Here is a 26,255-nt window from a genome sequence, read left to right as displayed (position 1 = left end):
ATCTCATCGTCTTGGGCTTGCCGTTGACTTGATAGAGGAGGGTCGGGACTGAAGTGAGAGGAAGTGAAGACAGGTAGTTAGCAGACGTAGTAGGAAGTCAAATATTGTTCCTTGTTATTCAGCTGGAGATGCCCACAGAGCCTCTCTCTCACATACCGCTCAAGAGTTCAACCACAATGACAGACCTCATCCGTGGCAAACTTACCCTTTTAGCTTATATGCGGACGAGTGATATCTAGTCTTTCTAGTTGAACAGCATCCGCGGTTAAACGGATCGCATGGGTAAGAGGAGGGCGTAATGCCATGGAAACCGAGATACGTACTCGAATCTTTTGATATTGCAAAACTGAGACATTATCGGCCTTTTTCCCCCTAGTATTTTAAATAAAAGTGTTGACTAATTACCTATGGATGTGCGCGACTTCCCTCGAGATGTTGTTGCACCAAGGGTCGCCGGCAGGAAGGGAGCACCCGCCCCTTCCTTGCTTTCTTCCTCCGCCCGCGATTTCTTGTGCTGCTCTTCACACACTCACATTGCACATATCGAATCAACCGCTTTCCCTCTTCCAATCGCACCTTCACAATACCAATTTAATTCAATTCCATTCACTTTCTTTCATCCTGGACACCGTCGTTCCGCTACACTTCAGGCATAGCCAGGCCAAGAGACCATGGACGAGTCTGACGTCCTCTCGTGAGCATAATGAGCAGTTGAATAGTTGATCGGTAGGCTGACCGCCTCATAGCCTCTGGGAGACCAAGAAGGGCGCAGACATCCTTCTCACGATGGGTACCAACAAGTGGCAACTCCATGAACACATCATTCGCGGCAAGAGCGGTCTCATTGACCACATTCTCGACCTCACCATTGTGGTAAGTACCTGCTTCCATTTTTTCCTATGCACGAATGATGGCAGAGCTGACCATAGAGAGTCACTACAGCAGAACGATATCCGAAAAATCGCGTTGAAGGAGCATGCCTTTACAGCCTCAGCTCTCGAAGTCGCCCTGAAGTACATCTACGTTGGGGGTAAGCTCGTGTATGGTTTCTGACACGTTGAACCTCTCTGCTGATATCGTAAAGATGGCGTTTTCGACAGGAAGACAGAGGTTATAGAGCTTCTTGCGATTTACGATGTATCGGTCACCCTTGCAGTATCATCACTCCAGCAGCTCATCGCTCCTCGGATCGGCAATCTTCTCCGCGACATTCTGACAAGCCGAATCGATCTTATCGAAGATTTCATAATCGCGACCGATGTCATCGTGAGCGAGGAAGCTGATACGTGGGCAATCATGCGTCAAGAGCTTCAAAACGCCATAAGCCCTCACATCGGTATGCTCTTCTCGCAGCAAGAGTTCACAAGTCTTGTGAGGACAAATCAGACCTTTTGCTTTGAGACACTCTCTACCGCAATTGCGCGGATGGATGTTCTGGAGAAAGGCGCTGGAGATTCCAATGATCCGAGCAATTTACGAGACGACGGTGATGCGGGTCAGTCCAAGTCTAGTCCCACAGCGGTCTCTTGTAATGGTAGGTATCCAGCAACGAGACTTGCAACTCCGTGTTGTAACTACTAATGAACGGAGCAGATGTAGCGACGCAGACTGATATACAAGCCTCTTCTGGCGCACTCAAGCCATTCCAGGAGGGTGCAAACGTGCCATCTACCGGCGACAGTATGTCCGACTCGGATAAATCGATACACTGGGAATCCTGCAGCGAAGGCGCTACAACATCTGTCTCTCGTACGCAAAAGTTGCGAGCTTCAGGATTATCAACACCGGTCACTCCACAGGCGGGTACCTCGACGCCCTCAAGAATCTCCGGACGCACTATTGAGCAAAGACCTGTAGCCTCGCGAGTGGTCGAGCGAATACGAAATCCATTTGCGTTGAAAAGATCCAGCATCTCCCAGAAGAAGGAACCTGCTGCTCCCAATCTAGAGCGGACCAGTCACACATATGCTTTCAGCGGCTCCAGCGTTCCGCGCGACTTCCAGTTCTTTGGTGCCACCCAGACCGAACAAACTACGTTCACGAGCACCGGAACCAATCCCAGGTATACGCAGAATAATGCTACCCCACAGTGCTACTCACTAAACAAGCAAACTCGCGGCTCTTCGTCTCGCGAATCGGGCGTGAAGAAGGCATCTCAACTTGACCATGTTACAGCACATGAGGTCAAGAAGGGCAGACTTGTTGTTGAGCCTCATAGTGAGTCATCCAAGCCATTTTGTTTTTGGTGGTCTGTGAAGCTCCTTTTCTCCACTACCCCGGAAGTTTTAATCATCCTCTTTTGCGGTATACTGACGGGTAGGCAACAGACGGTCAACTATCTGCATCGGATAGAGTCCTCCTTGACGGGCCTCGTATCGAATGCAACCCTTCTTGAACTCATTCAAATTGTACACGAGACTACTCATTCATACGGCGTCATTGAAGCGAAAGTTTCTGTTAACATAGGTCGTGTGGTACAACACGGCACCCCTGATGGGAATTTGGGTGCAGTTGTCTCGTCAAAGCGCAACACACATGAGAAACGGCATGTCTTGTGTGATGCCACTTCTCACCGACCAAGAATCAACCCTCTAAGTCTGGGTTTGTATGAGCAGGACTGGCTGATTATCTTCTTCGGCGGTATGATGGGCTTACATGGTGACTAAATTATTGTGAGACGGAAAGCATTGGGATATGGTCAGGGGTTGTTCATAATGAACCGAGCAGTGCTGGAAAGGCAGAGAGACATGTAGACCTATTCCAGACAAGAAGATCCAGTCTATCCGAGGATTCTTGTGATAGACCAATGTTCTTCCAATGAGATGAGCTCTTCACTGACTATAGCTATGCCCTCTTTGTAAGGTTTCGGTGCTCGTCAAACCGTACGCTGATGCCCTTTATCATAGATTCTGGTAGTGCAGCACCAAGCTTGATGGCCGAATTCGCAGACGCCAACTGGACCTGCACAGACTTACATTTCAAAAGAATATACGTGAACTCGATAGCATCTGTCTTGAAAGTAACCTTGAACCGGGCTGATTATGTTAGCGGCAGCTCTTAGAGAATACCCACCGGCTCGTAGATTCTTGCCTGATTCTCTGCCGGCAGGATATTTACTAATAACTTGCTATTGTCCTGACAATCTTGGTAGAATCCCCCTGGCCCGCAGCTATTACAAGCGACGCATACTGGTGTGTAATTTATCTATTATAGAACTTGACTATGCTTACGGCATTATTAAGGTCGTTAAACTTAAGACTAGCGGTAGCGTAAAACATGGTTCTTTGCTTTTGCTCCCAAAAAGTGTAGAAGAGGCAAGTGGAAGATTTGGACAGGCTCTGGATTGGTCAATGGCCCAACGGCGCAAGTTGCCCCGACCTTCACATCCGAAGGCCGGGCAGCCCGGCTCGGGTCCGAGAGAACCTGTTGAATTTGGAGTAGCTGCTAGCCCATTACATAGCAGTTAAGTCCAGGTACCTGGCTACTCCGCATCACCCAGTATTGGCCCGGTCGTCTAGTCTGGGGTATGGGGTAATAAAGGGTCTGGGCAATGCAGTTGGCAGTCGTTCATTTCATTAGCCGCTTTGCGTGGCTGTCACGATTCAAACCGGGCATGGATTCTTTTCGGGGAGGTGGGGGAACCCTCTAGACGACTATGTGCCTGGGAACGATGGAACGACTGACGAAAAAAAGACATTTCCGATAGCCGTGGCTTACTCAGTGGAATTCTTAGACCAGGCTACGAGGGCTTGACCAAATTTCTTGCCTGTAGCCCTGCATGCTTTTTGAAAGTCTTACATCATGACTGGAGTTGCACATATGTTGGTTGACTTGGGCCACGTCAGGGATGCAAGATCCACACATCCCACAACGTGCCCACATCGCTAACCCCAGAACCCCCAGAACAAGTAGTTGAATCATTCCCACAACTCAAGATAATACCAAACAAGATCCGGGAATGATTATGATTGAAGACAGAATACGGGGAAGTGGGCAAACCTGGGGAACAAAGCCAGGGCCAAGTTACCACATATGTCGTCGACATGGCCGACTTTCCACCTCTTCGAGCCTGATTGTCAGCTTGCTTTTCTTTCACCCCTTCATCCATTCTGCGTAGTATTTATTTAGGTATAGCCATGTCACCTTCAGTAGGATTCATCATTTCCTAGTTAGTTAGAATAGGGCATGGAGGCATCGGGGCGAGTTCCTCTGAGCCGTGAATGAGGCAGAAAGACTCAGGTTTCAGATCCCCCCCCACAAGCTCTGTCCAGGCTCCCCTGGACCGAATGACCTCATCAACAAGAAAACTTGTGTTTCGGGCTCCTCGAGCTATGACGGCAGGTGTTCATGCGCGTTGAAGCCCCTCTGACCCGCCATCATGCCCTGCCAAACCCACCAATGCCTACGGAGGCAAGGAGCCTCAACGACGCTAGACGCGCTTAATTAGCTGCGAGAGAGACGACTCCATAGGAGCCCCATTTATCCCCATGGGCAAGAGATTGCGAGAATCTCACAAACGACCACGTCCCCCATGCGCTCCATAGGCCTAGAGATGAGTAGAAGACCCGGTCCAACCTATCGCAGAGCGTTTTTATTTCGAAACATCCATGTAGTCCCACCCGGGTGTTCGATTATCGGCCGTTTTCCAAGACGGCAGGCATCGTACGCCAGGTGCCGTCATCGGGGCTCAAACTCCAACTGCCAGGCTCCCCAAGCGGGGTGTGCATAATCATGGTTCAATCTGCTTTTCCAACATATCAAATCAGTATAACTGTATCATATCACGTGGTGGTAGTCAAAGGGGTGCCCCTGGTTTCCCCATTCTGTCCCAATATCCTGGAATCCAACCCGTATTGCTATGGTGGACCCCACGGGGAATGCTGTGAATGTTGATGGTATAGTCGGAGCGGCCTGGCTATAAGACAACTCCTACGGCGGCAACCTGCCTATAAAGACTTCGTTGCATGTCATGATTGAATTTGATTGACGATTTCTACGACTCGGGCGGGTGCGATCCAATCCCATTTTTCTCTCCACAGTGATAATACCCCGAGATTGTTTCTCCGTTTCATCGGACTGGATGACTTGGAAATCCTGCAAACTATTCATCCGTTGGCACCTGCGATCGTGTAAATCCAAGTGAGTTCATCCCAAGCCACTCTCTCTGCGTCTTCAGCTTAGTCACGTAGTTGTTTCATATCAACACGTACTTATCTCGATCCCAGAGCTCTGTGTTTGTAGCCCCTCAAGCTAACTGCAATAGAAACTTGGCAGGATGGGCCACCGATCACCAGCTTCCTCCATGGCGGAGAAAGCCTCGTCCAACTATCCTGGCGTCTCAACAGAGCAGCAAGAGACGGTTCTATCCAATGCCTCCCTGGAGCCCTATGGACCTTCGGGTAGGGTTACAATCGTCGTTGCCCATGCTGATGCTACATACTGAAACGAATGGCAGGTTTTCGTGGGATTTTAGTCTCCCATTATGTCGCGATATGTGCAGCCTTCTCCGCCATCGGCGGCCTCCTTTTCGGCTACGACCAAGGTGTCATCTCCGTCACCCTAGTCATGGATCAGTTTCTCGAACGGTTCCCGGAAGTCTCGGATCACGCTGCTGGATCCGGCTTCAAAAAGGGCCTCATGACGGCGATGATCACATTGGGTGCCTTTGTCGGTGCCATGAATCAGGGGTGGATCGCCGACATGATTTCCCGGAAGCGATCCATCATGGTTGCCGTTGTTGTTTTCACCATCGGCTCATCGATCCAGACTTCGGCTGTCAACTACAACATGTTAGTGGGTGGTCGCTTTATCGGAGGCCTGGGTATCGGCATGTAAGTTCTTCACCTGATATCTGCCTGGCCCTCTCAAATGCTAACATTCCTAGGCTTTCCATGGTGGTCCCCTTATACATCTCTGAAATATCGCCTCCGGAGATCCGCGGATCTCTTCTCGTATTCGAGCAGCTGTCCATTGTCTTCGGGATAGTCATTTCCTTCTGGATTACTTTCGGTACAAAGGAAATCCCAAGCCACTGGGCGTGGCAGCTGCCATTCCTCATCCAGATCCTCCCCGGTCTTCTCCTCGGTTTTGGCGCCGTGTTCCTCCCTTACTCCCCCAGGTGGTTGGCGTCCAAGGGGCGTGAAACTGAGGCCCTAAATAGCCTGTGCAAGCTTCGCGTCCTCCCAGACACCGACCCGCGGGTTCGTCGTGAATGGATGGACATTATTGCCGAGGCCCGGTTTCAGACCGCAGTTCTAGCTGATCGTCACCCCACTCTGGTCAGCAAAGGAGACGTAGTAAGTACCTTGAAGCTCGAAGCAGTGTCTTGGACCGACTGCTTCAAAAAGGGATGCTTCAAGCGCACGCAAGTTGGAATTTTCCTGATGTTCTTCCAACAATTCGTTGGAATCAATGCGTTGATATACTATTCTCCCACCTTGTTTGAGACTATGGGCCTCGACCACAACATGCAGCTCATCATGTCTGGTGTTCTGAACTGTGTTCAATTGGTGGGTGTCATCCCCAGCCTGTGGACCATGGACCGTTTCGGACGCCGGTGGATTCTGCTCGTGGGGAGCTTGGGAATGACGATTTCTCACACTGCCATCGCCATACTCGTTGGCCTCTATTCGAATGACTGGCCAAGCCACACTACCCAGGGCTGGGTCAGTGTTGCCTTCTTGCTGCTGTATATGCTCGTGTTTGGAGCTACATGGGGCCCGGTTCCTTGGGCTATGCCGTCTGAGGTCTTCCCTTCCTCCCTGAGAGCCAAGGGCGTCGCTATTTCTACGTGCTCTAGTAGGTTGCCTCGACCAAAATTCTTTGAGGTGAGCATGCGCTGACTTTAGACAGACTGGATCAACAACTTCATCATCGGTCTCATAACTCCTCCAATGGTCCAAGGGACAGGGTTTGGAGCTTACGTGTTTTTCGCCGCTTTTTGTTTGCTTTCCGGAATCTGGACCTGGTTCTGCGTACCCGAGACCAACGGGAAAACGCTCGAGCAGATGGACGAGGTGTTTGGTGACCGCACCGGACTTGACGACGTTGCAAAGAAGGATCGGATTTTCCGCGACGTCGTGGATGAGCAAACTCGCTCTTCAGTAACTTTGCCAGCGTAGATGGGCTAGGATGATTTTGAGTTGCATTTTCAAATCCAGCTCAGGGAGCCTATAGAGAATCTGGAGACGTGACAAATTTTGACATGCCTCCGCAGAAATTTTAACTCGTGTATGGTTGAGTACTGAGCTAACGTGTTGCTGCGAGCTCTGGGTTGTGGTCTCAATGGCCCCTTATCTAATGCTCTAAGATTGCTGACCACATGTTGATCGAGAAGATGAGTATTCATCTGCCAACAAGACGCAGTATGCATGGTTCACAGAATCATTCTCCAAAAGATAAACATAGCGTGGTAGATTAATGTCTGATCTAGACCTCTGATAATCTTCATATCACGATCTGAGTAATTTGCGACCGCCATTAATTCATGAATCATCCTACTTAACTTGTTAAACCTATTTCCGCAACTAGAAAACATGAATGTTTTGCTAGCTTCCAGAACCGCGTCGTGTGAGTCATTTGAGAACCCGAACCCGCAGAGAGCGGAACGAAACTCTGACGAGCCCTCCATCCTCAGAACGGGCCAATGTTAACATCACGAGAAGCTATGCTAGTCCATCTGATATACGACCCCGGCGAAGCGGCTAACTAGTCATGATAACGGTACTGATACGTACCTCGCTCATAGGCTACGTTCATTGTAACGTATTAATCGTCGCGTAGCCCTGTTTGGTTAATGTGCTTCTTTCCCCATGGGGTCTGTAACGGATGACGGCCGAGGAATGTAGCTAGATATCATCCTTGCCACTTGGTCCGAGGCATAAGTAAGTATTTGCGGAAAATCGGCTTCGGAATACTACCCAGTTGAGCTATGGCTACACAAGTCCAGGGACGCGCCGTTGGGCTGGTCGAAAGGCTGGGGTTGGCGGCTACACATTCCTGTCCCGGATATCCGAATGGGGCAACCCGGAGACGGGGCGCACATTCGTTTTGATGTCAGCCGACCTTTCGTAAGACTGTTGGATCAAGTTGCATTACAAAGTTGACTCCAAGGGGACCCCAACCTTACCCCAAGGGGAAGACAGTGGTATTCCTGGGGAACGTGCGGGGTACATTTCATGGAGGTATGAGGCTCCTTTTCGAAGGGGCATAGGTAGTGTTATGAACAGTGTGTTAATCCAGTCATGGTCTACTTGTTGAGACTTCATCCTCCCCTGTTCGCTAAACTCCACACTGTCCGCCGTAGCAAGTAAAGCCTGATAGATCCGTGTTCATTACCGGCTGCATTGTACTGTGTTTCTATCTGGAATCAGTCCATTATCTTGTCAAGTACGGGGCACGATGATTGTACTGTGTTTATTCAACTGTGTTTAGCGTATTGTTGTGTACCTATGCGCCCTTGATAGGGCCCGCCGGGATGGATAACGTTCCTTGGCTCCTTAGTGTGAGGCTTACGCGCCCGGACGGACGCCAGAGTTTCATCGATTGGGATATGGTAAATTCACGGCGGGAAAAGGTCTAAATCCCAATATTGCCTTCAGAGCTGCCCCCGAAACAGGGAAATCCAAGCGCCTGTTCGAGGTCGGAACCTCTTGGTAGTCAAGGTATACTCCTATCTCGCTTGCTCGATTCACTGGCCATCAAGTCACAGGGTCAATGGAGATAGTCGTGCAATCATTCAACACATTGTTGTGGTATCTAATGCTCAAAATCTAGACAATCTAATGGTATCTCTTAACAGGGTTAGAGGCCTGCAGGCCACACAAGAGAATAGAAATTAATGGCACTGGAAGTCATTCCGTGCCCATTTGAGAAAGCCGGAACCTGTGCGGCGAAGACATAATTCGTGGCGCAATGAGTCGCTTTGATACCCATTGTGGCCTGTCAATCTCCCAACCCCCAACCAGGAGGCGAACCACTTGAATACCACCGTAGAGCTAAACCTTTCAGGACTTCTCGACTTTCTGTGTCTCCTCGTCCTGGCGGGCCCACATGCCGTTGTGCTCACTGCTGCTGGTGCTGTTCTCGCGGCGGTTCTCGCGGGTAGTGGCGTGACCAGTCTCCTTATCGTCGTAGTGGACGAGAAGCTCGCCGTTCCTGCCATAGCGGTGGGGCTCGTGGCGGGCAACGTTCACGACATCGAAGGCACCCTTGAAACCGGAAGCGGCCTTGGAGAAGATAGAGTCCATCTCCTCCAGGGAGCGGTAGGCGGTCTCAGGGAAGAAGAAGTAGGTAACGGGGACGATGATGGCGTTGATGATGGCGAAGATGGTGTATGTGTGATGCTTGATGGAGTCGAAGGCGACGGGAGTGATCATGACGACCTAGTCTTTGTTAGCATTGAGTGATTGAGGGGCTGATATTGAAGCCACTTACCATGAAGTTAAAGATCCAGTTGGCAGACGTAGAAAGCGCGTTGGCGGGGGCGCGGATGCGTAGGGGGACGATCTCGGCGGGGTAGAGCCAAGTCATACCAAGCCATCCAATAGCGAAGAATGTGTTGAAAACGAAGAGGAACACAATTCCAGTAATCTGGCAAGCATAAGTACTCTGGGAGTTGACACCGGCAAGGATGGCCATGGTGATGGCCTGACCGACAGCGCCGAAAAGCATAAGCTTGCGGCGGCCGACGCGCTCGACCAGAAAGACGGCGGGCCAAGAAGCAATGAAGTACTCGGTACCGTTCAGAGCAGCCAGCAAGTGGGCCATGAAGCGAGACATTCCCAGGCCAGAGTAGATGACGGCGGCGTAGTAGGTGATGAGGTTGATACCGCAGATCTGCTGGAACATCTGGTTGACGTAAGCAATGCAGGTGCGGTGGAAGTTGCGGTTCTTGTCCATGGTGAAAAGATCCTTGAAGGTGCCCTTGGACATCTCCTCGACGGTCTTCTTCATGACGACGTATTCGTTCTTGCAGTAGTCGTCATCTTCGGGCAGGTCGGCGATGGCGGCAATGACCTCCTTAGCCTCCTGGTCGCGGCCTTTGAGAATGAGCCAGCGAGGAGACTCGGGCAGGTTCCAGACAAAGGCCAGAATGAAGACACAGAAGAGGATCTGCAGGGCCAGAGGGAAACGCCAGGAGACAGATCCGGGGGCGAAAGACATGCCAAGATCAATCCAGTAGGAAATCATGATGCCACCGCTGATGAGGGCACCCTCAATCATGACGAGCTTGCCGCGCTTGTGTGAGCTGCATGTCTCGGACTGCCAGGTAGGGACCGTCGATGTGTTGCCACCGTTTCCGAGGCCAGTGATAATACGTCCGATGATGAGGTGTTCAATGGAGAAAGCGGAAGCCTGGAGAGCAGCACCAACAACCATGATGGCGGTACCGAGGATGATCATACGCTTGCGACCGAGAGGGTTTCCGATGAAGATGGTGATGATGGCGCCGAGAAAGCAGCCCAAGTTGTAGGAGGCGACGGCGATACCTTGGTTGGTAGAGCGCTGGCTCTTGGTAAGCCCTCCGAGGAGGCCTTCAGGCTCAGAATCGATAGTAGGGAACTGAGACTGGAAGGCAGGGAGGGTGAGGATACCACCGGTGACACCCTGGTCTGGAGAGAAAGCTGAGTCAACCAAGCTGTCGTCTCGGGATCAAGTCCGTGCTGGGTTGGGTGTATGAGACCTACCATATCCGAAAAGCAAGAAGTCACATCCTGCGATGATACTGATGGCCCAATTAAGGCTCTTGCCTCGAAGGCCGAAGTAATTAAGCTTGCCCATTTCGGAGACTCTTTCACAGCGGGTAGTATCTGATTATCGTGTTCCAGAGAACACCGAGGGTGTAGGTCGCAAATCGATCGAAGAGGCAAGTTGAGACAGTCGAGGTGGATGGGGAAACAACAGGAAGATCAGATGCGAATTGGGACGGCGAGCGTCGACCTTATAGATGAAATCCCCAACACACAGCACCGGATGAAGATCGGCAACGTCAGTGCCATAAGCTGAACCCTTTCTCCTCACCCTGTACAATCTCCTCAGTCATACCGTTGGATTACATGCTTGGCCTAGTGTACACTGGCATGGCATGGTAACACGGCTAGGTACTTGTGCAAGCCCCAGACCCTGGCGTTTGGGGTAAAACCCAACCCAGAAAACCCTATAGCCAATCACCAAAAGGCTGCCCCGATTTCCCCCAATCCCCGTACCATCCAAGATCCCTCTGGAGGAGGGTCAAGGCTATCCACCCGGATCCACGGGCATGGGCGACGAGAGACGGTGACATGTCGTCAGCCCGGAGAAGACGCCGTCATGGAACTGGTGAGGTGCCCACCCAGCCAGTACGGCGCCCAGCAAGAGTCTTGCGGGGTTCGTCGTTGTCGAACACTGGAATACGGTAGCCTCACCGCTCTAGACTGGGACGCGGGCTCGTGGAGATGCCGTCCTTTGCGCGGCAGAATTCGGAGAGAAACCGACGCGAAAGACGGCAGCTGAGGTGAGATAAGGCAGCATTGGTATGCCAAAGAGGAGAAAAGGGCTCAAAGAGGTGCCGCAATTGTATCCATCTGCATATTATCGGTGGGGTTCTGATGGAGACAAGTTGGAGACCTCGACGTCACCTTTGAGGTTTTTGATACCAATCGATAAGTCGTGCAGCGAAAAAGGTGCGAAAAGGGCACCTTGCGGTTACCGTTCGTGCATACCGATACCGTTGGTCGTTATCCATACACCCGGTTGGTTTATCCCCGTCTGGGCGGCGCCCTTTGCGAGTCAGGGGGGCCTGCGCGAGCCCTGCAGCAAACCTTGAGCCCGAAGCTGAGCTCAAGAGACAGAGAAGCGCCAAGAGGGGCTGGGTGGCATCGTAGCCGCCGAGAGCGCTTGCAGCTACGGACTACTGACACAGTCTCTCGCCCGACCGTTTTGTTTACCTCTTTAGGTAGCTCTTTTCCCAGTTTAAGTTGGGTCCGCAACGTGGGGACGACGGTGACAGAACCAGGTTTCATGTTGAGAATGCTTGCCTGCGATTTGTCAATATCGGTCGTTGTTGGTGACATAGTCTCGCCGGCGGTGGGCCACATGACGTATAGTTCTTGCAAGGTTATTATTTACTGACTCCGGAGAAGGTCCAGCTTATCGTAAGAATATTATCCGTATGTGCTGCTGCATCTAACATGCAGAAGATGCGGTTTTTGTTTTTGTCTGGAGTTTGCCGCGTCGACTGGCGAGTCGACGTTGTCCGAAAGACATGCCATATGCAGTCAATAAAGCTTAACCATGTGCTAATACAACGTCCAAGAACGACAAGAGGCGCCTAGATAAATACACTGGAGATTACGCTTGGCCAAATCTCTTGTCGATTGCTTGTTTGCTGCCTAGCCCTTGGTATTGTGAATCCTCTATTCTTGTCTTGTTCTCGTCTTTAACTGACGAGCCAACATTCGCTACGGTTAACTGTGGAGTGCAACGTACTACTGGAGCCAATGTGGGATGCCAAGTACGATCTACCTAATATATCCTCGTGCTCCAAGCATGTCCGGGATGACGTCGCTACAACTTTTTCCTGTACTCGGTTTTACTCTATTAGGAAATCCGAAGGCGCGCGCCGGGCGTTAACAGGCGGGCCAAGACAGCGGACGGATCAGGGTTACCATCGTGACCAATGAGAAGTAGTGCAAAACCCCGACCGCTGGTCTCGGGCACGGAAGAACTGACGGCCCTTGGGTTCTTGTGCCCGTTTTTCACCCGCATAGCCGCAAGAACCGGAGAAGAAGTACCAGGCAACCCTCTGGTCAACTCCCCCAGACCCTGAACGAACTGACTCGGGGCCCGCAGCAATCTGTTGGTCGATGCTGCAGGAGATGATAATGAAGCCCGATGTTGGACCTTCTTGGCGCACAGAAGCCCTGCCCAATGAGTGTAGAATTCGTAAGGTGACGTACAGGTTGGCGTCGTCCAGAATTCCATCATCTGCTTGTAGATATTTCACAATTGACCTTCATAGCCACGGGAATCGTTCCCGAGATTGTATCCCGGCGACTTGCTCATCCAACAAGTCTCCCTTGTCGAGCTTCTTGATGAACATTAAGGTACGCTGTCAATACGATCCCTCTTGTCCTTGATGAAAACATGGTTTCTCCATCTCCATTGTTTTTCTCTCTCTCTGCCAATGCCACTGATTTCTTTTTATGGATAAACACATAGTGTTCATGACTGGCATACACTAGTCAAGAGATCTTCATACAACGCATCTATTCTGGGCCAAAAAGCCGTTAACCAAAGGGGGCAGGACCCTGACTCTGCATGTCCTCGACAGTTTGTCTGACCCAGATTACCACGCTGCCCCCGCTGCCCGGGCGAGAGATGCCTGGCGCGGAGGAGAAGACCGGGCCATCTTTTACCTGTTCGCCAATGAGAAGACGTAATACCTCGGCCGAAGCAGTCTACGGTACAATGAAGTGGGCATCAACATCGGAGACGTAGCCTCACATGTCGGGTAAACTCGTGCATATCACGAGAGGGAAATTACGGCTCATAACATAAAACTCCACCACATGAAGGATTGGAAACGTTCCAAGACGGCCACTTGTGTGTTCCGAGATGAAGGTCAGATCGGCCCTCTCATTGAGCAATGCTCGACTAAATCGGGAGAAAGTTTCCCGTGTTCTTGGGAAAAATCACGGGGGGCGGGAGTGCCAAGCCCAGAGTGTGGCCGATTCGCCGGTCCCGGAAAATTCTGCACCCTCGGTCCCGCACCGACGAACCAAGTTTTTTTTCGACTGGTGGTGGATCCGGACCCTGGTCGCAGAGAGCTGAGAGCCGCCTGTGAGGGTATCAGAGCAAGTAGGTACACCGGTCCCAGATTGCGATTGAGGCAGCCGGGGCTGGCGACAAGCCCACATCCTGCGTTAGAAGTTGAGCCAATCTATCTGTAAGGCTATGTGGTCCGGCCCCAGAACGATGGATCTCGCTTTCAATTTCGGAGCCACTTATGATGCCTATATGAAGAACCACAGGCGATGGGGTGACGAGCTGCCTAAATCGACTTCAGCGGTTCGCGGCAGTTATACGGCAACCATCTTTATTCGGTCCTTTCGACAACAAGCCGGCCTGCAATGTTGATCTAGAAATAGTGTATTCCACGATAGGCGTCCCGGAGGGTCCGATGAACACTACCCGCAATTGCCACACGTGCGGTAAACGATCAGGGGTCTTGGGATGCGGTGAACAACCTTGGATTTGCTCGTGAAAATGACGTCTTTGTTTGGTCCCCACACCGCCGGCTTGCTCCTAGTCTGGGCGACCCTCATTCCATGGGATGAATCTGGCTAAGGTCACGTAACAGCGGCGCCGGAAACTGCCCGAAGGTGTCGCGAGTTTTGTGCTTCAACCCTTTCGTCATCAATGACGGGAATTGCTAACAACGAAAAGCACGCTTGCTGCATATATTGTTGGGGATGGAATTAAAATGAGAGCCCTATACGGTCTTAGTGCCGTCGAGCAGCCTGCAGCACTAAACAGCATACGTGACATGGCAACACAACCTGGCCAAAGTACAGCTAGCTTGCTACCAACACTGACAAGCTGCAAAGAGCCTTGATCTACGTGATCATCAACTGCCCCTTGTATAAGAAAAAGACGTTCGCCGGTCGAGCTTCAACGCTTGCACAAGACTATACGGGCCATGACTCCGTTAAATAAGGTCCTTGTGGGCCTTTCGCCCCGACGCGCCCGGTGGCATATTACACATCATTCTCCGGAGAAAGTGGGTCCGAACTCGTCTACGAAGCGTCGGGGCCGCCGGACAACGTCACCACAGCCTTAGTTGCGACAGATTTCTACTGAAGAGATTCAGATAATCAGAGCTATCGCCTCTGAAACATGCCTATGAGCTCCAGTCAAGCGCGTCTAGCATCGTTCCCATATCACCATGTTACCTCGTCCATCATTGATTGCACTGGGCGCAGAGAACCGTCAACTTCATCATGAGCGCGGCCATATCTGACAAAGTTACACATAGACATGCAAGAGCAAACAAGGAGAGGAAGCTTCAATTTGGCCAATGAAGGTTCCGCGGAGGACTTCGGAAACTTTTACCCAAGGTCAACGCTAAGGCTATTCGATATATACGCATGATTACAAACACAGGCTTTGCTGTCCTCAGGCAACATTACGGGCCAGCGCAATAATTTGCATGCAGGGGGAGTTTTCTACTTAAAACTGGTATATTCAGCTGACGTATACGGTGAGGCAGCGACAAGCCAACCAATGCCTATTGAAGTTAGGGATGGGTTGCCGATGTAGAAAGTACAGACGGTGCTAGTGGCAACATGTTTCCGCACAGTCGGTCTGGGCTGCATGAGAATTCGTATGTTACTTAAAACTGAAGCCTATTGCTTACCAAGATTCGAAGAGCAAGAGGGCGACGTAGGTTGAAGAAGAGATAATTTAGCATTTATCTTCACGAATTAGATACTGTCACTGGACTTGATCTGTGAAGTTGAACCTGACCAGGTTCTACAAGTACTACCCACAAATATCAGGCCTGAAATATTGGTAAAGTGGCCAACGAGTATGGGGTTCCAAGGGCCCAAAATCTCTTATGATGTAAATTCCTCTCAGGGGGCAGTATCGCCCAATCTGTAACCCATTTGGGGCTTCTTTCAGCTTCAAGAACCGGAATATCGGGTTTCATGCATATATTCAGACAATCAACTCTCTGTAGTATGAATAATGTGTATTATTGCTTCGGAGTCATCATAAACCCGGTTCATATTAAAGCGATACATGGCAAAATGTTGCAGTTGATATACGAATTTCTTATGGTGGTCTTGGAACGAGCAGAATCCGAAAGTCAAATCTAACGATAGTCTTACCTATGATAGGTTTCACAAATGGCAAAGTTTTGATCATGTATAGCTGAACTTTCCGTCTGTAAATTACTAGGGCAGATGAGATTATGAGACTGAAGCCACGGGATTGACTCATCCATCCCAGACGATTCCACAGTAACCGAGGATAGAAGAAGGGGTCAACAGCGATATTCTCAAGGCTAACAAATCGTTTGAGGTACTTGCCACTCATGTTTATGTCCTCAGAAACGCGATTGACGTGCCTACATATACTCAGAATGTTTTCGGATAGATCTTCAGCAATGTGCGTAGTCCGTAGTCAGACTATGTCGCAAAAAACGACGCCGTTAATAGCAAGCAGCAATTAACGCCTAATATGTCCTATGACAGACTATAATAAGTGGTTATAAGGTTATAAGATGCTACAGTTGGTATCTCGAAAAAGCTGAAGTAATATTCAAAGAGTTTACCATGATAACTCATTGAACAGAACGACCTCTGCCAACACGAGCTGATGACTAGTCATAATAAACAATCTCCCCATCCTCATGAATTTCCAAGTAGAATGCAACATGACCACTATATCCGTTGCGTGGCAGAAAAGCACTAACAATAAAGCCTCAAAGTTTCCCCGGTTCCCCTCTGATACGAATGTATTGCCCGTTACAACGTGTTGCAGCTCATGGGCTCAAGATCAGAGCTAGAAGGACGAAGGTTCCGCGAAGTTGCAGTTTCATGTATACGCTCTCATGTGTAAAAAATATCGAAAATTGACCTCATGATTTCCAGTACAATACGAACTATAATAGTTGGCATGGACTAGACTCTGTAGAAGTTGCTTTCATACAAATCTTTCTTCAGCGAAAAATAGAGCGTCTATTAGCCGTGCCCACCAGACTACTAATAAGTAGCCTTTTCAACAAGCCGCCGACCATTCAGTCAAGTCGCTTGCTAATCACCATGTTTTGGTGTGGAGTTTGTGGGTCATAGTTCCCATTTCACGTGCATGAGTCTTTGGCCAAACCTCTGGATAGAATCAATATACCGGCACGGAAATTAGGGCCGTATTCCGATTTAGTCAGCTTGGACATATGGCACGGAATAACCGGGCCTTCAACGCAGCACAAATCGCATAAACCAGCTTTACTATCGACCTGTTGGCTTAGCCCTCAGCTATTAAGCTGTTAAATCGGGGTTGAGACCACTAAGTTCAGACGACTCGCCGATGAAGACAGCCAAAGCCCCTATTTGGCCCGTCCTTTCCTTGAGACAGAAGACGGACATCGCGCCCAAAGCGACGTGCCCGAAGAACCCCCCCCGGCCGCCCCGAAAGACTGCGCTGAGCAAGTTTTACATATTCCTTGAGTGCGGCGCTGCAAGTGGATATTCATCTACCAAAAACCGTACATGATCGGTATCATCTTCCAAAACGTTACCAAGAAGCCCGGCAATCATCGAACTGGCTGGGAGATCCTGGGTAGATTATAGCGTACCTGCCTCAGGTTCACGGGCCTTCTAGGGAGTATCCCTGGTGGTCTCTACAAGAAGCTTATTTTCCCATCGAGGATCAACTTTTTTTTCCGCCAATGTGTCTCGGATAGTGATAAGTTAGACCTGCGATGAGTTTTGGATGACAGCTGACAGGAGGCCCTTTGCTTCTGTCAAGTCGGCAAGCGGAAACAACTGGCCTTGTCATTGAATCGTCAGTGCTCGTAACAAGCAACAGGAGAACGTCAAGCGACCAAGCTGGCGTTAGAACGCATTAGATGAAACTGTGACGGTTCACTTTAGCCGTTGGTGCTCGGACTTCAACAATCAAGCATTAACGCTTCCAGTCGATTGCCAAGCGTGATCCCGTGAATTTGGGTCGTGATCTACGGCCTAATTAACCTTTCGAAACGATCCACGGTGTGCCCATTGCTTGGCTGTCGGATCGGCTGCCTACAAAGAGACTCACGTCATCATGACTGAGTCTAGCACGTGTTTTTCTGTAAGCAGCGACGGCCTGGGTAGTTACGAACGGAAAATTTCAAGAACTAGGAAGATCTTCGTTGTCAATGTTGCTCACGCTCGCGACAGGGCTTGTACAGAGTCTGCACTCAATTGCAGATAGATGGCGCGCTAGCCAGAAAGGGTTGTGTTTGCGAAGAGCTACCGTAACATGTTTCCGGAAGACGACTATGTGAATCGAGCCCATCATACCCACCGTACGGTTTGGCTTCTTTAATACCCAGCTTCTTCTATAATATACTCAGTTCCACAGGAGGCATCCGCTCTACAGCGAAGAAAAGTCGTGCGTAAACCTTTGCCTGCAAGACGTCCGATGGGTCTGAATCTCAAGTATGTAAGTCGCTGTGTTGTCATCACCAAAGGCTCTAAACCATCACAATAGAAAAGATCTAGAAGGCATTGCCTAACCGGTCGTCTCAGCTTGATTCATCCCAAGTTGATGGGTTGCCGCTTATCCACTAGTCACAAGACGTCATTTGTCACAGATAGCACAAGCGTCTGTGCTGACCCCTATGTCGGCAACGTGGGCATGGTAGGAGCCATGTTCGGAGTCAGCGGCATAGGCAGAGCCTCCTTGAGGCTATGTCTTCGCCCTTCTTCGGAATATTGGCTGGGTAGTCCCTGATCCCAGTGAACATGTTTGTTTTCCAAGCACATCCCCACCGGGCTGTGGTGTAAAGGCAGTTTCAACGAGCGATTGTCAGGGGAGGGAGAAGACTCATCTGAAGTTTTCAACATGTAACCAGTGTCACAGCGAGGGGCTGAGTATCATTCCGCAGGAATAATCGCAAAGATAATACATGCCTTGATAAAACAGTAGGCCCACCCGGAAAAGTCAGAGCCGGAACAGACCCCATGGACATCATGGCTTTTATTCAGGCTGATTACAATCAGCCTAGAATTGGCGTTTAGACCGGCTTGACATCCGGACATCAGCTGTACTTCTAAATATCGTCATGCCGGCCCTTCTTCGAGTTGGATCAAGTAGACAATTGTCAACATCATAGTCAACACCACCGATTTCGAATATTGCAAACATGTCGGGTACGAAGAAATCAGAAAGCCCACCCCAACACAGTCCAGCTCCAAAGTCATCTGCAAGAGGGGTAATGAATTGCAAGCCATGCCAGGTTCGCAAAGTAAGTGATCTCCGTACCCGGAATTAAGCATGTTTTCTGATCGACGCTTTGCATATGCGTAGATCAAATGCGACAGAGCGCTACCTGCATGTGGGGTATGCCAACTTTACCAGAGATCATGCTTCTATGGTATGCTGCCTTTGCTCCCCACCCTCTAAACTGGCTACTGAATTGTAAGAAGCTAACTAACTGGGGGTTTAGAGGGTGTTCCGAAGAAGCGCGGACCGAAGAAAGAATCGATCAGTGCTTTGATAAAACGAATTGATGGACTCGAGGAACTTCTCAAGTCAGAGAAAACACCTACTCCACCTGGGTCTGACGTAGTCGCCACTGAACTTAACGGAAGTCATGCTCATAGCAATGGGAATTGCGAAACCTGCGGGTCTGCATCGTCAGATCTGTCGCCTTTCAGCGCATTCCACGAAGGAGGTTTTGCAGCGAATTCGTACGTGCTACACAACAGATGCTGCGTTTAGCGCATGGTCTTCTCGCTAACGTAGTATTAGGGACTTCCCCTCGGTCATCAACGCAGAGGGTTTGATTGACATTTACTTCAAATACTTCCATCGAAACCCATATGAGATCTTGGATGAAGAGATTACCAGGCACAAGTTGAGAAACAACCAGCTTCCCAAGTCAATACTGTACGCTGTCTGTGCTCTAGCCACACGGTATGTTCTCCACCAGTGGTCAAGAACCAAGGCAAAATTAACAACATATTAGGTATTCAGAGCAGCCGGGCAAGGGACCAAGCAGCCATGTTTCTGCAGAGACCTATGTCTCTTGGGCTCAGAAAGAAATCGAAGTCGCAGGCAATTCGGTCGAAATTTGCCAAGCGCTTCTTTTGTTAGTGACAGCCTTCGTGGCAATGGGTGATGGAAAGAAGGCGTACAGCACTCTGTGTAAGTCCAATGACTACCAGAAACGACTGATCGTACTTGAGCGCTAACAGATTGAACTAGCCCAGGCAGTTGGATCAGCTATGGCTTTGGAGCTATATCAATGCTCCGACGAAAGTAACGATAACATCCGAGCCGAAAATCTGATGAGAAGGCGACTTCTCTGGACCTGCTATGTCATGAACGTATTTGTATCGACCTGGCTAGAGCGACCTTCACTGATCGATGATGCTATCGTCAAAACAACCATCCCGTCTCCTCAACAATCTCAATCAGGCTGGCAGTCGAAAAATGACTACTCCGCAGGAGCGGATTCTGAACAAGCTTGCGAAGATACGAGAGACCCGGACTATGGACTTCAGAAGCTTGTTTGGGTTGCGTACATTCTTTCAGACGCCAACAGATACCTGCTTGTCACTGAACCCACTACGCAGGAGGCATATGGTCATCGACACAAGATTCGTCGTGACCTCGATCTTTGGGCAGCTGACATCAGTCGCACTCCGGACCATCCAAGCCAACTATTTGATGGTCCGGAGGCCAATGTTTTACTCGAATGTCGGATCATTTACCACTTGATCCACTGCCTCATTTACCGCCCGCTTTTACCGTTGCATCTTGGTGAGCCTGCAGGAGCAATGATGATACAACACTGGGTAGCCGAAGCAGCGGAGATTGGGTTCCGTCATGCAACGGCAATTCTTGAGCTCGTTGACCAGACTCTTCAGACGAAGCCTCACCACCTGCCGCCTTTCATATCATATTGCATCTTCACAGCTGGAACCATTCACGCTCACGGTGTACAATACGCCAACGACCACAAGAACCATGGCCTGGGAATCGGACTTAACTCTTTTAACAGTTCTCCGTTGGCAGCAGAATCGTTCGCCGGCTCCTCTGAACTTCTCAATCAGGGCATACAGCAGCTTTCCGCCATTGGCAACGATTTCGAATCTGCTCGGTTGTTCAAGCAGAGACTCGACGAGCTTGTAAAGGAGCACATTAGCCTATCAAGCAAGAATGTTGCTGGATATGTGCACTCTCGATCGAACAAGTTCTTCCACCGATACTCTGTCGAGCTCCGACAGAAAGTCCAAGGCCTCCATGCGACCGAGGTACCTCCTACTCCAACGCACTTGCAGCCGCCGGAATCTCCGGAAGACAATATAGGAAAGATGGGATTCCCGGCAGTGACGTGGAGTACGAGTCAAAATCATGGTGGCGCCAAGATTCCTTTCGCGCCGTCTAGGCTGAGCATCGGACATCCAGCAGCCAACAACCTTGGCCATTCCAGATCGTTTTCAGACACCACGTCTTTGAATCCATCTTACTCATTTGGAGGGACCAATCAATTTTCACAGAGGCCACTCCCAGTATGGCAAGGCTTTCAAGATGCTACACCGAGACAGATCATAACCCAAGACACTCCAATGCTGGACCCCTCATCACAGCTAACGTCCCCTATTCAGCAACAGGAGCAGGCAGCGGCCGCGAGCCAAGGCGATTGGGGTGGTGTGAAGAATTTTGCCGGCGGCGAGTCAATGGGCTATGAGGTTCTTCCAGGCTCAATTACAGCAGGCGTTCCCGCGTGCCAGACAGGAGAAGAGTTACAGGGCTCGTTTGTACAATTTCAGAACTTCGCTGTATTGTAGTTTTATCAACCCAAAACATTCGCAGTTTCCCAACTTCGGCCGAAAGTGCTTATATGTGTGAGACACAGTCTGTGAATTAATCAATCTGGCGGGCTTCGGAACCAGCACGAAACATGCTCTTTTCACACTCATTTGCTACACGACCACAAAGTCCGGTCATTTTCGTTCCACCTGTTCCACACGTTCCACCTGCCGGTTTTCCTAACAATTGTAACATTGGGTTCTTTTACCATGGCTTTATTCCGATCAATAGTTGATATTACAAACCATATATTCGTTCCGAGTTAGTTGCCCTGTCCTAGTGTGTGGTTCATCAGGAGATAGTGCAATTCAACCCGCCTTGTTACTCCACTTGTCCACACCCAGTATCAAGTTGATGTCATTAATATCGACCACCTATTAAGATGAACCGACTACTCGAGCCTTGTAATATCAGAAGATGGATAGTCGCTGTTGAATGATCCGTGGAATAATGAATGCAAAAACTTTTTTACCTAGCTAGAAAACTCCGGATTGTAGGTAACAGTACGGAAATTACCTTCCTCTTGCTTTCATAGCATAATTCAATCTTCCTTCAAAGTGAGACAAAGCTAGCATTGGACTTTTCCTATTCAGGCAAAATATATCTTGGTGCCTACTTGTCATAGATATAATTTAGTGGAAGTGATTGGATTCTTACGAACTCGAAGAGACGCGCAGGAGGGAGTAATCTTTCTGAAGGGCTTTGGAGTAATAGTTCAGTATTAAACCGCTCGATACGACCCAGGTGAAAGTTTTTCCAAGGTTCATGGTGTTGAAGTTATAGATTATGCATCTGTTGCATTACAAAAGCATGCGTATACAAGTCATCTCAAGGGGACACACGGGAGATGAGCATCCTAAGGATACAAGTTTGTGAGATGAATTAATCTCTGTGAGAGCGAAGAACTAGCAAGTCCCTTACTGTCGGGATATTCAACTGTTCAATGGTGGAGCCGATCCATGGTCACGTGATTTACCATCACGTGACTCACCTCGGCGGCTCACTTACACCACCACGAATATCCGCGGCAACAACTTCTTCTTCTTTTTCAATCCATCTCAACAGGCAACTAGTAGTCAATCGAACTGTTACTGCTTTACGATCGCGATCCCTGTGATACCAACACTTACCTTAGGTTTCCAAGACAAGGTAAGGATGGGTGTAGACCATCTTTGATACTGATGGAGTACGGATTCCAGGCCTATGTAGGTCACAAGGACATTGGAATCGAAAAGTTTTTTTATCCCCAAGTTGGAGAAAGAATGTCTATATATAATTTACCAGCTTTTGCTGTCAAGCAAATTGATAACCATCGTCGACGAGATGGTAGGTACATAACCACATGTTCGTTTCTGACGACAAGCAGGAAATATAATGATTCCAAACATACCAAGTACAAATGTAGGAATACATCTACTTAGTGCTCAGGAGCTTGCATACAGGTGCCAGAAAGCTGTTGTCCCAACCGAATAATGACTTACATCGCTGATATCAGAGCTTGTTACATGTCTCCAAGCTCTCTAGTCTGAATCCTGGCCTTTTCAGCAATTTCATGCGCGGTCTCCAGCCTCTCGATGATTCTATCAAAGTGCGCACGATTTGCCAAAATCTCATCATCCTCTCGCGCCATCTTTTGAACATCTTCTTCACTCAGAGTGAACACCCAGTCAGTTGACAGGCCCATGAGGGCGCCCCCCGAGTAGGATACGAAATCTTCGGCAATGTCATTGATGACATATCTGATGAACGCCTCGAGGGATAACTAAACATTGTGTTAACGGTTAATAGAAACTTTAAAGTTCTTGGGGAAGTGACATACGTCGTAGTATACTTTAACGACATCATGCACGTCGTGGATCATGTTGCCTTCGATGGAGTGGTGGAAATGCTGGAACAACAGCTTCGAGTGTGCCAAGTCGAAGGAGCCCGATTTGAAGCTTGGAATGGACCCAAGAGCCCCGAGAAGTCGAACAGTGCGCAGCGCTTGCAACCTTTCCTGGAAACGCGGATCGGTTGTCTGCAGATGAGATTCTCGCTCTCGGCGGCAGTGCTCTTTGAGCTCTCGAATTGCCTTCATTCTAGCTTGTTCCTGAAGTTGAGAAAGAACCCTGGAAAGCTCCCCATAAAGAATGCTGGAGCAGCTACGAGGTGAGCAAACATCTTTGAGAATCTCATTCGATGCGTACTCAATGTCGGTCGCAATGGTATCAATGTAGCGTTCTGCAACTTGCTGCCAACTCTCTGACTGTTTCTTGAAGAGAATCTTGATGACGTCTGTATTGACAAGGCCCGGTAGCTCAGTTGTCTGCCAAATGCGAAGCTGGTCGCGAATAACCTCCACAAGTGGTGTACGTAGCTGGGGGGCCGCTGTCGGTTTCTTACGACTGGCGTGGCGCTTTGTGGGCGGGGTCAAAGGTAGTGTAGTGATTTGCTCTTGGTCGCCATGCTCGGTGGTGTTGGGTGCAGGCGCATGTCCTGCCAACATAGCTGAGTAATAGGACACAGCCTCGGTGAGTTGGGTCATTGGGTCAACACTCGTATCCTCGAACAAGTGGGTGTGGCCGCGGGCTTGCATCTCTTCAGTGAAGCTTTCGTTCGCCTCTCGCACTAGTCCCCTGACGCGAAGGGCTGGATCAGACAATGATCCAGGGCTTTTGAGCGTTTTGACTGCTATTGTGTGATATCTTTCAATCACACTCCTGATGTATTGCTGGCGAAGACTGTGAGTTGGGCGAGGGTCTCCCAGTTCCTTCCTGGACTCTTCGGCTTCCGAAAGAAGCCTTCGAACAGATTCCTGGATAGCAGGGAAATTGCCGCGGATCTGGGCACAGAGAATATTTCCGAGATGTTTCTGTAGCATACTTGAGCCGCGTCGACTTTCTCGTATCTTATCCCAAGGTGGCTGGGAGAAGAGTTTACGTTCGGCTTCTTTGATGTCGAAGTCATCGCCATCAACTTCAGACCGGTTTCGTACTACAAACCACCCATCCTGCATTGAATTTCCTGAATCTTTTCCTCGTCCGCTGGCAATTTCAATCACCTTCAATATGTCAGCATCTATTCATGGCATGGTATGGCTTTTGTACCTCAGTTGGATTCTCCAACCTGTCACACTTGGTAAAGACGCCCACAAGACGTCTTTTGTCAACCAAATTAGCAGCCATCTTGAAAATTCCTTGGGTAGAAAGATGTGCAGTAGCGGCGGCCACACAACTGCATTCCATTAGAATAAGAGAAATAACCTCAATGTATCTCGAATCGTAGGGTTACTCACATGACAATGTTAGCTGGTTGTCTCATGTATTCCTCGACCATTAGTTTCACGCCATCTTCTTCATGCTCATTGACGTCGTGAGCGTATGAAAATATGCCTGGGACATCAAGAATACTGAAATGTGAGCGCGTCGGGCCTGAGAGTTCGACTCGAAGGACCTGGGTCGCGAAGTTCTTCGCGTGAACCCCTTGGCCTCTTCTGATGCCCATGTATTTGGTAGATATCTGAGGATCTTGTAAGACATTGAAGCTGGCGATTGGAAGTTTAGAGAAAAGAAAATGTACCTCGTCCATGATTTCTTTGAAGTCGTCAACCCCCAAGTGGTCGCTGGTATAAAGGTAGTCCTTGTAAGAGTCGTTGAATGGGTAGTCAAAGACATCAGTTACCTCAGGATCGACAATCGTGATCTTGACGGCATTTTTACTGCCAGGAGCTGTTCTTCGAGATACAATCCGTGTAGCAAAGCGAGTACAGCAACCACTATCGACTGGAAACGGGATGTCGGTTAGGCTTTGCAGCAGCGAGGATTTGCCAGTAGATTGACCCCTAACAATGACTAACTGCATTGAGATATTGTTAGATAAAGATATGTTGTGAGGGGGCCTGTGTGCTGGGAGGTCACGTGACCTCCTGGGCCCCTCACCTTTATCTAGCCTCTGCCTATGGGCTTAAGAGGAGGATTTCCTCCTCACTACTACACACTACTACAGATTACTATAATACTATTGCTATTATGCCTTACTTTGTTACTCTTATGCTCCTATAGGTTATAGAGCCTAGGCCTATATTAATTTTTCTTTTAAATTAATTAGTTACCTCTACTTATCTTTATTAATTTATAATTATTTACTAATTATTATAGTAGTCACTTAACTTTACTTACTGTTTTTACTATAGCCTAAGCTAAGGATCCTTTACTAACTACTATAGGGATACCTTTACTTATTAACTACCTTAATCTATTACTTTAGGTATCTATTAAATAGTAGTAAATTACGTAACGTTTTAGATATGCCTTCTACTATAGTAAAAAAATTATATAAAGATTAATATATAGTTAGGCTAACTATAGTCTAAAGTGACTTACCTATATTACTATTATTATAGCTAATAGTAGTAATTACTAAATAGTTTTATTAACTATCCCTAGGCTTAAGGGGGAGTTAAACTAGTCCTTATAGATTATACTTATTAGTACTACCCTTTATACTAATAAAGTTAAGAAGTATATTAACTATAATATCCTTTAACTAGCTAAAAACACTATAGCTTTTACCTTATAAAAAGCTAACTATAATATTATATATAACCTTTTTATTTTATTATATAATATATTAATTAATAAGCTCCTTAACATAAGATAGTAAGATAATAGTAATCCTTACACCTTAATAAAGGCACTTAAGAAATA

The 26,255-nt window shown here is 48.9% G+C and overlaps 5 protein-coding genes across 5 annotated transcripts; 3 read left to right on the top strand and 2 right to left on the bottom strand.

The window, feature by feature from the left end:
* Positions 1-671: 671 nt before the first annotated feature.
* GLRG_09027 (uncharacterized protein) lies at positions 672-2,395 on the top strand (the record flags this gene model as incomplete). The annotated part of the gene is made up of 6 exons (XM_008099712.1): positions 672-694; positions 747-873; positions 943-1,030; positions 1,085-1,534; positions 1,600-2,217; positions 2,328-2,395. The coding sequence occupies 6 exons, from the start codon at positions 672-674 to the stop codon at positions 2,393-2,395; spliced, it is 1,374 nt and encodes a 457-aa protein (XP_008097903.1).
* A 2,907-nt stretch (positions 2,396-5,302) lies between these two features.
* Positions 5,303-7,121, top strand: GLRG_09026 (uncharacterized protein; the record flags this gene model as incomplete). The annotated part of the gene is made up of 4 exons (XM_008099711.1): positions 5,303-5,399; positions 5,456-5,831; positions 5,885-6,798; positions 6,853-7,121. 4 exons carry the CDS (start codon positions 5,303-5,305, stop codon positions 7,119-7,121), a joined length of 1,656 nt encoding a protein of 551 aa, XP_008097902.1.
* Positions 7,122-9,005: 1,884 nt separating this feature from the next.
* GLRG_09025 (uncharacterized protein) lies at positions 9,006-10,782 on the bottom strand (the record flags this gene model as incomplete). The annotated part of the gene is made up of 3 exons (XM_008099710.1): positions 9,006-9,383; positions 9,436-10,613; positions 10,689-10,782. The coding sequence occupies 3 exons, from the start codon at positions 10,780-10,782 to the stop codon at positions 9,006-9,008; spliced, it is 1,650 nt and encodes a 549-aa protein (XP_008097901.1).
* Positions 10,783-19,064: 8,282 nt separating this feature from the next.
* On the top strand, positions 19,065-21,548 carry GLRG_09024 (fungal specific transcription factor domain-containing protein; the record flags this gene model as incomplete). Its single annotated transcript, XM_008099709.1, has 5 exons — positions 19,065-19,092; positions 19,199-19,442; positions 19,504-19,668; positions 19,721-19,899; positions 19,960-21,548. 5 exons carry the CDS (start codon positions 19,065-19,067, stop codon positions 21,546-21,548), a joined length of 2,205 nt encoding a protein of 734 aa, XP_008097900.1.
* Positions 21,549-23,071: 1,523 nt separating this feature from the next.
* GLRG_09023 (vacuolar sorting protein VPS1) lies at positions 23,072-25,410 on the bottom strand (the record flags this gene model as incomplete). Its single annotated transcript, XM_008099708.1, has 4 exons — positions 23,072-23,332; positions 23,390-24,610; positions 24,657-24,783; positions 24,845-25,410. 4 exons carry the CDS (start codon positions 25,408-25,410, stop codon positions 23,072-23,074), a joined length of 2,175 nt encoding a protein of 724 aa, XP_008097899.1.
* Between the last annotated feature and the right edge of the window lie 845 nt (positions 25,411-26,255).

The sequence above is a fragment of the Colletotrichum graminicola genome (assembly GCF_000149035.1).
Source record: "Colletotrichum graminicola M1.001 genomic scaffold supercont1.44, whole genome shotgun sequence".
Lineage (NCBI taxonomy): Eukaryota > Fungi > Ascomycota > Sordariomycetes > Glomerellales > Glomerellaceae > Colletotrichum > Colletotrichum graminicola.
Note: the sequence above shows the minus strand (reverse complement) of the source record. Positions and strands in the feature narration are given on the sequence as shown.